The sequence below is a fragment of the Diplotaxodon limnothrissa genome, linkage group LG5 (assembly GCF_057381915.1).
Source record: "Diplotaxodon limnothrissa isolate DT_005_m linkage group LG5, D_limnothrissa_male_GT1.1, whole genome shotgun sequence".
NCBI classification, from domain to species: domain Eukaryota; kingdom Metazoa; phylum Chordata; class Actinopteri; order Cichliformes; family Cichlidae; genus Diplotaxodon; species Diplotaxodon limnothrissa.
Genome location: NC_140600.1, coordinates 22,740,773 through 22,755,747, shown reverse-complemented (window position 1 = coordinate 22,755,747; position 14,975 = coordinate 22,740,773). Strand labels below are relative to the sequence as shown.

Below are 14,975 nucleotides of genomic sequence, written 5' to 3'. Positions count from 1 at the left end.
CACCATCACCTCCGTCATTAAGAAAGCCCAGCAGAGGATGTACTTCCTGAGGCAGCTGAAGAAATTCAACCTGCCAACACGGACGATGATGCAATTCTACACTGCAATCATCGAGTCCATCCTCACCTCCTCCATCACCGTGTGGTACGCTGGAGCCACTATCAGGGACAAACAGAGACTGCAGCGTGTTGTGCGCTCTGCTGAGAAGGTGATTGGCTGCAGCCTCCCATCTCTGCAGGACCTGTACACCTCCAGGACACTGGGGCGTGCAGCTCGGATCTCAGCTGACCCTTCTCACCCTGGACACAGTCTGTTTGACCTGCTCCCCTCAGGCAGGAGGCTCCGGTCCATTCGCACCAGAACCTCTCGCCATAAGAACAGTTTCTTCCCCTCTGCTGTTGGACACATGAACAATAACCGTATGACTGTTCCCACCACTAACACATGACCCTACGCTGTGTTCACTGCATCATTCCATGTTTGGCACTGATCACCACCTGCACTCATGTATATATCATGTATATATCTATCTATCTACTTAGCACTTTTAATTCTTATTCTCATTTTTATTTTCATGTCTATTTAAGCTTAATTTATAACAGTATTTATAACAGTATGTTTGCACTGAAGCACCGCAGCATTTTCCTAATGTTGTAAACCCGCTCAACATTTGGCAATAAAACCCTTTCTGATTCTGATTCTGATGTTCAGAATACAGCGGCATTTTTGCCTCCATTGCTCCAGTGCTCTCTGACTTACATTGGCTGCCTATTAAATTTCGTATTGATTTTAAAGTTGTGCTGCTTACTTTCAAATGCCTAAACAACCTTGCCCCTGACTATCTCACCGACCTCCTCAGTCTCTATACTCCCGGCTATTCTTTACGATCATCTGGTCAGTTACCTCTGGCCCAGCCCAGGCACCGTCTGAAGACTAGGGGTGATCGTGCCTTTGCCTCTGTAGCACCAAAGCTCTGGAATAGTCTTCCTGCTACTGTTCGTCCCTCTGACTCCATTCAATCCTTTAAAGCACGCTTGAAAATGTACCTATTCGACCTGGCTTTTCCAACTCACTAATTCTCACCGCTCATTAATTGCTCGCTACTCATTTCTCTGGATAATCATGATTTCTCTCTATCTCTACTTACTTGCTTTTGTTTGTTCTCTATTTTAGCTTGTTTTAATGACTTACAGTTCAATGTAATCATTTACTGTTTATTCCTTACTGTGAAGCACTTTGATGTACCCTCTGGTTTTTTAAACATGCTATATAAATAAAATTGTATTGTATTGTTAATAAGATCAGTGTATATTACAACAGCAAAACACACTTGTAGTAGTTCGTTCTTGATGTTTTGTTTTTTTAGTTAAACTGGCTCCTGATGCTGTTTTTAGTTTTTGTTTTGTGTTTTTCCTTCTCATATGCAGACATGAGAGGATCAACTTTGAAATAGGGCTTACGCTATCCTCAACTATTACAAGTAAATCGCAAACCCTAATATAAATGTGATTCTCCCATAAAATCTTAAATGTCCAAACCAAAGATGCAGGAAGATTCAGAATATTCAGACTTGTATAATTTTAGAGCAAATCAGGACATACATGCCTCTTGTCATTCAGGTAACGCAACTGTAACGCCTCAAAGCACTTTTTATTGTAAGGTAAAGACCCTACAATAATACAGAGAAAACCCCAAGAATCAAAGGATGCCCTATGAGCAAACACTTGGCAACAGTGGGAAAGAAAAACTCCCTTTTAAGGGGAAGAAACCTCCAGCAGAACCAGATTCTGGGAGGGCTGAGGGAGAATTTAAAAACACGCTTAACTGTGGACAGTGATGCTGGTATTCCACCAATTTCCAATGAGCCATGATGGTTTCTGGGTTCTTCCTGAATATCTCAAACAACTTCCTGTCATCTCAGGGTGACACTTTAGGTCTTCCTCCAGATATTTGCAAAAGTGTTAACAAAAGTGTAATGAAGATCCTGGAATCTGCAGTTTAGAAATGGTTCTACAATTCTTCTTAGATGTCCACTGAGTTCATTGGATTCCCTATCGTCCAGAGTATTGTTCAGTCCAGCGACTGGCAAAAAGAAACTTATTAGTTGTAGTCAGTTTTGATCACTAATTAGATGTCGATGGTGAACCTTCAGCACCACCTAATAAAAGATTTAAGTGCATGTTTGTGTGTGTACTATTGACCCTGTGTGGATTAGAGAAAATCCAAAATAAATTCAAAATTTTGCACCCAATTCTTGTTTTTGTTTTTTTAAATAGACATTTAAAATGTTTGCCGCACAGTATTTGACCCTGGAGAGAGCGCGAGAAAAAGCAGTTCATACAAATCATTAAAAGTCCAATATTACCATGACAGCCATTCCCATGAAGAGTGTGTGCAAACTAATAATAATAATAATGATAATAATGATAATGATGATAATAATGATAATAATAATAATAATAATAATAATAATAATAATAATAATAATAATTTATTTTTAACGTTATTATTACATTATATATTAATATTATTATTATTAACAATTTGCAATATGGCGGGTTGCAATGTACATGTATGTAATATTTAATGGTTATTTTGTTTACTTCTGTTTGTGGTGAACTCAAAGCAAATGTGACAACAAAAAAGCTGAACCGCATTAAGTGTATTGTCTAAATCACAGCTTGTGTAGGTGGCGGTCAATGTGGTGTGATGTGTTTCAAAATGCTGTCTAATAACCGCAGCAGTACACACAGTATGGTGTGTTGTTTGATTCATGGCTGCCTGTGCAGCAGCGGTAGCAGCAGCTGCTGGTGGTGGTGATGATGATCATGAAGCCTCGGTATCGTTTGCGCTGCTTGCTGCTGATCCGCGGCACATGCTCAGTTATGTACACCCAGGCAACTTTGAAGTCTTAGCTGTGGCTGCTGAGGTCATTGCACAGGGAAAAAAAATAGAGCGAGTCCCTCCACTACACCGCCTCCATTTTGAATAGCCATGTAATAGGGGATTCGCATAGTTTGTGTGTATCGCCCGCTGACTGCGCTGCGTAGTGTCAACAAGCCACATCCAAACATCCTTCGACATGGACGACCTGTTCAGTCCGCGGAGGTAACTTCATTAACTCGCCGCCTTCATTTACGTCGCATTATTTAGTTGTCTTGAAATGTGTGTTTTAGTGTTTCCCCGCGTTACTTTGAGAGCAGCTTGTGTGAAATAGTCGGAGTGTCAGTGGTCACGAAGTTCGTGCCTGGCTAACAAGCTAGCCAAAATAACAGCGTAACGCTACTGTCTAGTTAGCAGCTAATGGCACGGGCTTGTCAAAACGCTTTTCTGGGCACGGTTATTTCTGCAGCTATCGTGTAAATAATGTCAGTAAATTGGATTAACCTTAGGTAGAGTTTGCAAACATTTATTGAATCGGCTGTGGAATTCCCGTGAGGCATGTATTTACATGAGAGACTGCTAATCGGTGTCAAAATGTTAGGCATGCTAATGTTGATAATTATTATGGAATGCTTAGGTTAACTAGGCTGGGTAGGGTTTACTGTCAGTCTGATCTCCAAAAGTAGCACACACTGTTCTCGTAATGGTGTCCGTAGAAATTAGCAGCTCATGTATGATTGATTGACAGGGTTTTGCGATGGCTGTAGCGTCGGATTTCATTCATGTAATATAAGGAAACGTCGCTGCTCACGGCTGAGATTGGCCCACAGAGGCGGAGGGGCGGGATGTTATCGCACTGCTGAAATCACTGTGCAGTCTGTGCGAGGGAAGCTGCTCTGACAAGTTGCATGCAAATATTGATCTTGTGCCTGACTACATACCGTACAGCGTTAATTACCTGTTAAATACATGTGTATGCATTTCAGACTGCAGTTAATTAATACAATTGAGTTTAATTTGCTCTGGTGTAGAAATGTAATGCTGCCTGTTTTTTGTTTTTCTTCTGTACTTTCAGGAGCCTAAACAGCACACAGGGAGAGATCAGAGTGGGGCCAAGTCATCAGGTAGCTGCTTTATTTTATTTATTTATTTTTATAAATAAACTATAATTAAGAAATGCACCAGCTACTAGACTCACTGTACAGCCAGTTCCACAAGACTTGTTGAGATTAGGAGGTGTTTTCTGAACAATGTAGCTAAACATGTGTCTTTCAAACCTGCAGGGACTTGCACAGGTTTGCAGTTTCACAACTTTTTCTTATTTGTAGGGCTGCACCAATTTGTATGATAACCACAGCTGTTTCCAGTGATTTTTTTTGTTTGTTTGTATTATCCTGCTCTTTTTGTGTGTGTATGTATATGTGTGTGTGTGTGTGTGTGTGTGTACATACATATACATATACATACTCAGAACAATGAGAAAGTCCAAGGAACTCAAGATCTAAGGAAAATCAATATACCTAAGTATTGGTCAGTCCAATGAGTGCTGTCAAACAAATCCTTTTTAAGGTGGCAAAGAGAAACTACCAGTTGTCAATCAAGTTAATAGGCTTCGGCTTTGTCAGCACTGCCAAGAGCCAGGTCTCTCTTGGAAATGAGATTTTTCATCTCAATGAGATATTTACCTGGATAAATAAAGGACTAATAACAAATAAATAAAAGATTTATATATTTGAGCCTGTGTGAATTAAAGAAAGATATACATGCATCCCTTGTAAATGTTTCTTTCATAGCTAATGTTACATTCCGGTATCTTCATGGAAATCCTATTATGTAACTCAGCTTGCTAAACCTATTTGATAACCAGAAAAACCTTAAACCATTATTTACTTCATACACATGCTAATAATGTGTTTTTTGTAGCTTTTTCTTTGTAAGTTTTGCTTTTGTTGTCCCTTGTACTGATTATTTAATTGCTGTGCTTTTGGCCTTTCGTTTGTTGCACTGCAGGCCAAGCTCCCAGAGCTGCAGCCACGGCCTGCGCCTGGTTTGCAAACTCAAACAGAGAGTGAGGAGCTCATGTGGACGCCTGGGGTCAATGACTGTGACCTTCTCATGTACCTCAGAGCTGCTAGGTAAGTGGAAGTCTTGGCACCTTTTGCAAATAAAAAAAAAATTGCATGTATAAAATTTCTTCAGAAATTTACAATAACATCTAATAGTAAATAACTCAGTGCCCTTACTGAACAGCTAAATACAGATGTAACTTTTTGATTACAAAATAATCTAAAACTGTTATGTAACCTTTAATGTGTTTTGGCAGTACGTACCATTATTGGTGTAAAAATACTAAAAGGCAAAGAGAGCCAGTCTTACCGGCCCACTTTTGACACAGTCATCAGGAAAGTGTTACAGATGAGGAAGTACATGCAAAATAGAACCACTCTTGGTTTCGCTATTGTTGTTAGATAATTTCTTTTCTGGTTGGTTGCAGTAGATTTCAGTCAGTTCAGACTCTATTGTGCTTTTTGTTTTGAGTTTTTTTGCTGCGTTATGTTGAAGTTAGAAAATATTGAGGCGGTGATGCAGGGATTTAGTGAATACTGCTGTATCTAATCTGGCCTTACAGTTGCTTGTGTTGGTGGTTTGTTGGTATTCAGCATTTCAGCAACATTTTTCATTCGTCGGTACCTGTTAGTTAAAAAAAAATAGTGCTCCAATGTAGAGCTGGGCGATATAACGATATGTATCGCGATATAACTTTTACTCGATAGAGAAATTAAGCTATCGCGATAGACCTCGCCGCTCTTGTCCTCTTAAAAAAAAAAAAAAAAAAAAAAAAGGTCAGCCGATCCAAATTCAGTAGCGCAGAGCCGAACCAATCACAGCCGCAGCATCACGTCGCGTGACTTGTTACGTACAGCACAAGTGCCAAGCCGCACATGTGTTTGTTTGGGAAGCAGCCAGCAGGTAATGGAGCCAGCGCATAATGGAGGAAATGAGTGTGCCGACTAGAAAAATCAACCGAGCGTGACCGAAGAGAAAACAGATGATGGTTCCAATGCCGGAGAGATTGTCGAACGGAAGAGCCATAGAAGTTCCGTAGTGTGAAGGTATTTCGGCTATTTCAAGTCTGACAAAAAATAGAGTAGCGTGCACTGTAAATTGTGCCGAAAGCAAGTCTGCAAATACAATAAACTGGTGCATGCGTCACACTGTGCGCTACGTTATTGTTTCGGTGAAATGAATTTCTACAATACTGTTACTGTTAATTCTACTCTCTGCAGTGTTTAAATGCTTACATATACACACAGTTACTGTCCCTCCACACATACGACTCTGTTCTGCTTCTATGCCCCAGCTTTGTTTACTTTTTCCCACCGAGGCTTCTAGACTTCTGATTGGCCAACATTTCTGCACGGTTAGGACTCTAGCGCCACCTGCTGCTTTGGCATGTTCATAGCAGCGTTTTCCTTCATTTCTGCCTTTACGTGTGAACGGGATAATTTTTTTAAAACGAAAACGGAAAATCTCCGTTTTCAAAAATACCCGTGTACGTGTGGACGTAGCCTCAGTCTCTGACTGGAAGCGCTAATTCGTCATTCGGCTTTTGTCAGACTAAAGTAACTGTTAAAACTGTTTGAAAAGCTCAGCTATACAACAAGGAGAGATTGAGAATTTCCTTTTAGTTCTCAGTTTATTTGATATTGACAAAAGTTAGTCTGTTTTGTCTGTTCTTCTGTAACACAAACTAAGATTTATTTTTAGAATTAATATTTTGTTTCTAAGTGGAATTGACAATTTAGTCTGTTTCATTTGTTCTATTTTGAAACTTAAACGCTTTAGCGGCTGTCTTTTGTGTAGTTTGCAATATTTGCCTTTATTTATCTGAGTACATCTACCCTGTTGAACTTATTATGGGAAATAAATATTTAAAAACAAGCTGCTGATTATTTCACATTTAAATCTTACAAATATAGTTATTTGGCTTATATCGTGATAGATATCGTTATCGCCTGAAATGAAAAAAACATATCGTGATATGAAAAAATCTCATATCGCCCAGCTCTACTCCAATGATATAAATGTTGCTTTTCTTGCTCTTAAGCTGCATTGCTGTTCTCGCCTTTATTTTTTTTGCCTGATTTATTAAATATCATGTAAGCAGGCAACATAGGAAAAGTAATGTCAAACTAAGAAAGGGTAAAGGTACCCCTTCAGCATTGGTTTCACTTGTTAACATAAATACTTCTGTTTATTTTCAAGGAGCATGGCGGCATTTGCAGGGATGTGTGATGGTGGATCCACAGAGGATGGATGTTTAGCAGCCTCCCGTGATGACACCACACTCAATGCTCTGAACATGGTATGAGGCACAACTTGAGTCATATTATTATTTTCCAGCATCATTTATTGCAGATGTATTAAAATCCACAATTTTTATTTTAGCTTCATGCAAGTCACTATGATGCAGCAAAAGCTCTCCAGCGTCTTGTTAAGAAGCCTCTGCCAAAACTTATTGAAAAGTGTTGGTCGGGAGACGACGTGGTGAGAGCCTTTTTTTTTTTTTTTTTTTTTTTAGTTATATTGCATTAAAGGTTTTTTAGATCTTTGTGCAAGCTTATACAATTTCTAAAGGGTTTAAATATATGTAACACATTTAGTATTTGCGGGTAGTGTAGATGTATTTTGTTTTATTATTATTTGGGCAGTTTGCCTGCATCTTAAATGGTTCTTCAGATAGAATCTAATATGATGCATCTCTGCAGTAGCATTGCGTCTGTAACAGCTACATGTTTTAAAAAGCAGATCACTAGTTTTACAAGGTAAATCAATTGCATGTTTATTGAAAGCTCCTGTTTGTAATAGTGTTCTGCCTGAATATCATTCAATTTGTTTTGCCTTCTGTTGCTCCCTACAGAAACGCTTCATCAAAGGCTTGAGACAATATGGCAAAAATTTCTTCCGCATTCGGAAAGACTTTCTCCCCAGCAAAAAGACTGTAATTTCACATTATGCTTTTGCAGACAAAGCAATTTATAATGATTGTAACATGTCACTGTTGTCACATCTTTGATCAGAAAGCCATAACATGACAGTCATAACATGACTATCTGTGTTCTTGTCATCAGGGAGAACTGATCACTTTCTATTACCACTGGAAGAAAACACCAGAGGCCGCAGGAACCAGAGCTTACCGACAGCAGCGCAGGCAGCCGTCCTCTCGCAAAGCAAAAACCCGATCTGCAGCTTCTCCTTTGAACGCACAGTCTCGAAATTATTCAGGTAATCCTCATAAGCTTCTTTGGAAAGGTGTCCCCAAGTCTGTTGAATGGAGGGGTAATTGTAAAATCCAGAGGTTTGGCAGTCCTATGAGCTGGACTTTGTGTTGGTCTAAGCTGTTTTTGGCATGTTTGTTTGTTTTCTTGTAGTGGATGCAAGTTCTGCCAGTGATGATGATCTTGATAGTGAAGACAGTGAACAGGAAAGCAAGAGTTGCAGTCATTGTGGCACAACAAGTGAGTTTTAGTTTTAGAACAGTGGCTAAAAGCTGATAAAGAAAGCTGTTTTTAAACAGTTAACAGTGAAACTTGTACCTAAAGCCATTTTTCTTGTTACAGCTTCTAAGGATTGGCACCAGGGTGGGAGAGGCAACCCTTTGCTGTGTACAAGTTGTCGTACTTATGAAAACAAACACGGATGTCTGCCGTCAGCCCCAAAGTCAGGAAGCGCTCCGTTCATGTTTAAACCTGTTAAAGTGGAGGAAGAAGTGAACAGCAAGCATGCCATGAGGACACGGCGTAGCAGAGCACCTGTAAGCGTGAGGCTGGCAGATCAGCCACACACTCACTATTACCAATGACATTAGATTACAATTAAATTCGATTTCATAGCTTTAAGTCTTGCTTCACCTCTTTGCAGGTTTTGCGAGTAAGGGATACTTGTCATCCTTGTTTTGGGTTTTAACAATATTAAATGTGTGTTCTGTTTTGTTTTTAAAGCAGTTATCATCGTTACGAAGTGGCCACAGAAGGCTTACAGGCTCCCCGACCAGTGAGGATCAGCAGTCCAGTAACCAGCCCTCCCCGAGTGGATCCATCTCCAATTCTTTGAGATCGTCTTCCACAGATACTAAGAATGAATCCACAAAGAAAACAAACAAGGTAGAGCATGATTACCTATTCGTATACTTGTTGGACCTGTTTGGAATTATCTTGTGATACTAGCTTGGTTGTTTGTGGGTCACTTTGGTTGCTGCCAAACAGTGGAGTGTGGGTTTCTTTTTTTTTTTTTTTTTCTTTTTGCCTTGACAACCACATAATTTTTCAGGAAAAAGACTAGATGTTACGGTCCCTGATAATGCATTGCTTTAAATGGAGAGAGTCTTAAGGGATGGCTGTGATGAGGAAAGGCAGCCCAGAAACTTTACCTGCAGCACACATCGTTGTGTGCCTCAACTTTCGGTCTTTTAACAAAGCTAATATTTAAACAGCTGTGTGCACAGCATTACGATGTGTGTATAGTTCTGTCGGTTGGAGTCATCTAATTTGTGGAGAGTAATGACATTTTTGTCCTCTGCAGAGGATAAAAGAGGAGGTCACGTCACAAAAGTCAGCAAAACGTGTACGGGAAAGTGCTGCTCAGGAGCCCGATGAGCCTGAGAAAGTAACACCTAAAAGGCCAAAGACACAGGTGAGAGCACATGAGCACTTATTGCAAACTAAAGCTGCAGTAACACTTTTATGATGATCCTCATCATTTTTGTAATGGTAAAAATGGTAATTGGCCTGTATTTGTATAGCGCTTTTTACTAGTCCCTAAGGACCCCAAAGCGCTTTACACATCCAGTCATCCACCCATTCACACACTGGTGATGGCAAGCTACATTGTAGCCACAGCCACCCTGGGGCGCACTGACAGAGGCGAGGCTGCCAGACATTGGCGCCACCGGGCCCTCTGACCACCACCAGTAGGCAACGGGTGAAGTGTCTTGCCCAAGGACCCAACGACCGAGACTGTCCAAGCCGGGGCTCGAACCAGCAACCTTCCAATTACAAGGCGAACTCCCAACTCTTGAGCCACGATCGCCCCATAATATCTAAAGAAAACCTGTTGTTATTCAGTATATATAAAAACACAGTTACTGTAGACATGAATTCACTTTTAAGTACAATATGAACCAGGCTTTTTGGTGTGTGTGTGTGCGTGCGTGCGTGCGTGCGTGCGTGCGTGCGTGCGTGCGTGTGTGTGTGCGCGTGTGTGTTCCTCCAGGATCCACAGAGCTCGCGTTCAGAGGGTGAGGCTGAGGTTGAGGAGGAAAGCTCTTCAGAGAGTCGCAGTGCTCAGGACGATGGCAGCAGTGACACCAAAGACATCGATCAAGACAACCGAAGCTCTTCTCCTAGCATTCCCAGCCCTCAGCAGGGCAACGAGAGTGATTCTGACTCATCTGCCCAGCCCAACGGTGTTCCATCAGAGCCGGTTGCCCCCACTGCTGTGTTAGCTGACACACCGGTCCCCCAAGCCCTCCCCTCACAGCCTATCACTCCCCAGCTACTGCAAAGCATACCCTCTGCAGACCCAGCTCAGAGCCCCCCTCCTCCCTCTCCAGATCCCCCTCAGGCCGCCACTGGCCAGTCAGCTGCCACAGTAGGCACAAATAGCCGTGCACAGCCCACCCCTCACTGTATTTCCGGTCCACCTGCTCTGCCATCATCATTGGAACAGGAGTCTCCTGTTCCTCCAGCATTTCAGATCCCATCCACTCTCAACTCTGCGCAGCCTTTGCAGCTGCATGGTCCATCACCTTTGCCCCCCCAACGACCCCCATCCTTCTTTAGGGATGGTCAGCTCCACCAGCCTCCTCTTCCTGGTCCTCAAGTCAAGCCTCCTCCCACTACTCCTATTCCACCTTCACACAAACAGCTTCCCCATCAGTCTGCTACACCTTTCCCCCAGATGCCCTCTAATCTTCCGCCGCCTCCTGCTCTAAAGCCTCTCAATTCCTTGCCCAACCAGCATCCTCCAGGTGCTCCCCCTCCCCCTCTTCAGCTTATGCCACAACCTTTGCCTGTGCATTCACTTCCAAGCCAGCTTCCAGTGATCTCTCAGGTGCAGACAAACTCTGGAAAAAACATGACTTCCTCTTACTCACCTGCTGCAGCCTCACACCCCCTCACCTCTGTAACACCCGCTGCTATTGGCCCTGTACCGAGCCTCCAGCCATCATTCCAATCTCTTCCTCTGAGACCTTCGTCTGGCAGCGCTGCAGGAGGTTCGCAAGTTCAGGTTAAAGAGGAGCCTCTTGATGAGATGGAGGAGGCTGAGAGCCCACCGTCTCCACCTCGAAGCCCCTCACCAGAGCCAACCATTGTCAACATGGCAAGTCATGCCAGTCAGTCTGCACGGTATGTTTTTGTTTGTTTGTTTGTTGCAAAAAACAATCCAGGTTTTACTTGACAGGTGCAGTAAAATCACCTGAGAAATGTCAGTCCAGCATTTTTTCTCCTTTTAAAAGATGTTTTGACCTGTGAGAAAAATATGTTTCCCTTTCGCGTTCAGCACTTCTGTCTGAGAAATGTCTGAGAACAATAAAGTATATCTCATCTTTACTCAGCTGAGAAATTCTCCACTAGGCTCATTATCTCCTCTCTGAACTTGCTTGTCTGATATTTTTTGTCCTGGGCAATCAGTGAACAGTGAATTTTTACCAGCCACAATACAATAGCTGGTATTGTTTTCATCTTTTCAGTGTGTTTGTGTCAGCAGATAGCATCACAACTCAGTATGATGCACTTGTTAAACTATGCAGGAGCGTAGCTGAGATAAAAATCAAAGTCCAGTGCAAAGGGTGTGTGAGAGTCTGTGTGATGTAAGTCTCTGTGATCTCAAGATGGCAGTATTTTTTCTTAAGTTTTATATTTTATTGTTCTTTACACCAATTCTTGAAGCTTTAAACAAACAGATGTGTGAGAGCAATGACACCTAAAAGAGTAAAAGTATTGGAGCAGAGTCAAAGAGCTGAGCAATGCAGCTGAAATGGACTGTAGACTGTGGTGGTAATTTTATGTATCAATACAAGTCACACTTTTCATATACAAGTAGTCATGGGAACTACTGTTACAGTAGCTGCTTTAACCGTGGGCCAGTTTGCAGCACATTTTGCTTTTCCACCAAATTGACTGGATGTATTTCTGTTTGTCTCCGGTCAAAATTTAGATTTTGATATTATTAATTTGTTGTAAAGCGTGACAAAAAAATTGAAAACACAATAATTGGCAGGATAATAAACTCACACCAACCCCTCAGCTAGTCTGGAAGTTCACACAAAATGATTCATTCTTCGACTAGAACTTAAGTTGATCCAAAATGCCCTTCAAATGTTTCACCAGGCTTTTAAATCTGCCTGAAGTCTGTCTGAAGCTCTTTGTATTGGGAGACTTAGATCAAAATCATAACGTTTACTTTTATTTTCATTTCCAGATAAGTGATGGACGTAAGGCAATCAAACAATGAGCATAAACAATGTTGTAATACTGGTTCTTGATAAAGTTTCTTAATAGCTGAGAGTAATTTAATAAACATACATAAATGAGTTTCAGGTTAAGTGAAGAAAAATCTCAATGCTTCATTTAAAGAACCATCTAAAAATAGATATTTTTGCAAGCAAATCAACATTAAATGAAAGTGTTGTTTAAATTTCATTAGACTTTGCGTCTATAATATAAAAGCTAAACTTTTTGAATGATTCGTAATGCAGTTTTGTGCATATGAAGCTGATACTCAGTGCTCATAAATGCATATCTGTTAAATATTTCAGGTTTATCAAGCACTTGGATCGTGGCTACAACTCGTGTGCCAGGACAGACCTTTTCTTTACTCCACTGCCATCCTCCAAGCTGGCCAAGAAAAGAGAGGAAGCTGTGGAAAAGGCCAGGAGAGAAGCTGAGCTCAGTGCTCGACAAGAACGGGAAAGGGAGAAGGACAGAGAGAGAGAGCGAGAAAGGGAGGCCGACAGAAGTGCTGTAAGTGCAATATTCTTTTAATTTCATTTTTCCCCTTTTTGTTACATAAAACATGTCAACAGTTATCTCTCATTTGCTTACAGAGAGCATCCAGCTCCTCTCATGACAGTCGTATGAGTGAAGCTCAAATGGTGGCTCAAGGCCACGGACGCCCCTCCTTTGAGCAGCCGCCCACCACAGTAGCAGCCGTTCCTCCCTACATTGGCCCAGACACACCTGCCCTGCGCACCCTAAGCGAATACGCCCGACCCCATGTCATGTCTCCCACCAACCGCAACCATCCTTTCTATGTGTCCCTGACCCCTGGTGACCCTTTGCTGGCCTATCACATGCCTGGCCTGTACAGTGCTGAGCCTAGCCTCAGAGAGCGTGAGCTGAGGAACCTCAGAGAGAGGGAGTTACGCGAGAGGATGAAGCCTGGCTTTGAGGTCAAACCCCCAGACCTGGAAACCTTGCACCCTGCTGCAAACCCTATGGAGCACTTTGCAAGACATGGGCCATTAGGTCTTCCTCACATACCTGGGCCCCCACATCCCTTTGCGCCGTTCCATCCTGGGCTGAACCACCTAGAGCGTGAAAGAATGGTGTTAGCGGCACCTCAGCTGCGCCCGGAGCTGACTTACGCTGAGCGACTCACTGCAGAGCGGCTTCACGCTGAGAGGATGGCTTCAGTGGCGACTGATCCTGCTGCCAGGCTGCAGATGCTTAATGTTACACCCCATCATCACCAACACTCTCACATTCACTCCCACCTCCACCTGCACCAACAGGACCCCCTCGGTCAAGGTGAAGTTAATTATTCAGCAGTATTCAACATATCAAGGTCTTAATATTACTTTAGCTTTTTACAATAGGTCTTTCTTTTTTCTTCAAACAGGTTCAAGCCCTCATCCACTAGTGGATCCTCTGGCAACAGGACCACGTTTGGCCCGATTCCCTTTCCCTGCAGGCCCAATCCCCAACCCTTTACTTAGCGATCTTCCTCATGATCATGAGATGCTGCGCCACCCACTATTTGGTTTGTAGTCTTTAATGTACTTAGTCACAGACCACATCTTGACTCATTTCTAAATTCCACTGGTTCACTGTGACCTTGTTTAAATTTGAAAAGGAGCAGCGTATCCACGAGAGCTGCAGGGCCCAATTCCTCCGATGTCTGCAGCTCATCAGCTTCAGGCCATGCATGCTCAGTCTGCAGAGCTGCAGAGGATGGCAATGGAGCAGCAGTGGCTGCACGGGCATCACCTGCATGGAGGCCCTCTACCAGGTCAGGAGGATTATTACAGGTGAGCTCTCTCTATTCGGTCACTTTAGTAATTTGAATAATAAAATTCTCTATCTGAATTCATGTTTGACCATTTAACTGCGCAAAGTACAAATTGAAATTGTACTTTTCAGTGATACTTTTACATCATTTGCCAAAATGTCCAACATGCAGTCAACACTGCTCAGGGAAACTCATGTCAATTGTTACACGTCATTGCACCATCTAACTCTTTTTCTGTTTGTCAAAAGCCGTCTGAAGAAAGAAGGTGACAAGCCATCTTGAGTCCAAGGAGGTGCATGCCCTGAAACTCTAAACTTTTACCCAATACTGTGTACTTTTGAAACTGTAAGAGAATATTTTGTGTCATTTTTGTTTGTTTTAATATATTTTAGAAAAATATTTGTGGATCTCTATGTGCATTCCTTGTTCAGCACTTAATGCGACTGTCAAAGTCCGTCTGAGATTTTCATATCACTAGAAAATTTATACTACTTTATTATTATAATATTCAACACTGATAATAATAGCATTATTAATAATAATATTATTATTCTGACTCTTATGTGAGATTTAAAGTGACTCTAAAAAACTTGTTTGTTATGCAGTCACTTAAATGAGCTAAAATTCAGCTCTTATAAAGGATATGAAAACAGACTAACTTTGGTGTCAACTATAACTATCTCTGTAATGATTTCTAAAAGATTTCCTTGTACAGAATGACATTTAAATCGATGTGTGGATGATTGTAATAACCTAGCATGACTCAGTCTTCAGTTTTCACCAAACTAGAGTAGCGAGTT

The 14,975-nt window shown here is 41.8% G+C and overlaps 1 protein-coding gene across 2 annotated transcripts; it reads left to right on the top strand.

Annotated features, from left to right (window-relative positions):
• The first annotated feature begins 2,956 nt into the window (after positions 1 to 2,956).
• On the top strand, positions 2,957 to 14,672 carry rereb (arginine-glutamic acid dipeptide (RE) repeats b). Of its 2 annotated transcripts, none has more exons than XM_085353288.1 (17): positions 2,957 to 3,108; positions 3,959 to 4,007; positions 4,894 to 5,018; positions 7,150 to 7,249; positions 7,333 to 7,431; positions 7,805 to 7,885; positions 8,016 to 8,169; positions 8,316 to 8,402; positions 8,505 to 8,698; positions 8,889 to 9,047; positions 9,466 to 9,576; positions 10,156 to 11,291; positions 12,704 to 12,908; positions 12,992 to 13,694; positions 13,786 to 13,926; positions 14,020 to 14,194; positions 14,424 to 14,672. In XM_085353288.1, the coding sequence occupies exons 1-17, from the start codon at positions 3,083 to 3,085 to the stop codon at positions 14,455 to 14,457; spliced, it is 3,579 nt and encodes a 1,192-aa protein (XP_085209414.1). In that variant the 5' UTR covers positions 2,957 to 3,082; the 3' UTR covers positions 14,458 to 14,672. The 2 variants fall into 2 exon arrangements, with proteins under 2 accessions (XP_085209414.1, XP_085209413.1); XM_085353287.1 differs by having other exon boundaries at positions 8,886 to 9,047.
• The last annotated feature ends 303 nt before the right edge of the window (positions 14,673 to 14,975 follow it).

What these genes read in the sequence shown, in the direction of transcription:
- rereb (XM_085353287.1), top strand. Translation starts at nt 3,083, where the DNA reads ATGGACGACCTGTTCAGTCCGCGGAG. An exon ending in CAGTCATTGTGGCACAACAA is followed by an intron (nt 8,403 to 8,504) that starts GTGAGTTTTAGT and finishes TTCTTGTTACAG; the next exon opens with CTTCTAAGGATTGGCACCAG. An exon ending in GGGAGGCCGACAGAAGTGCT is followed by an intron (nt 12,909 to 12,991) that starts GTAAGTGCAATA and finishes ATTTGCTTACAG; the next exon opens with AGAGCATCCAGCTCCTCTCA.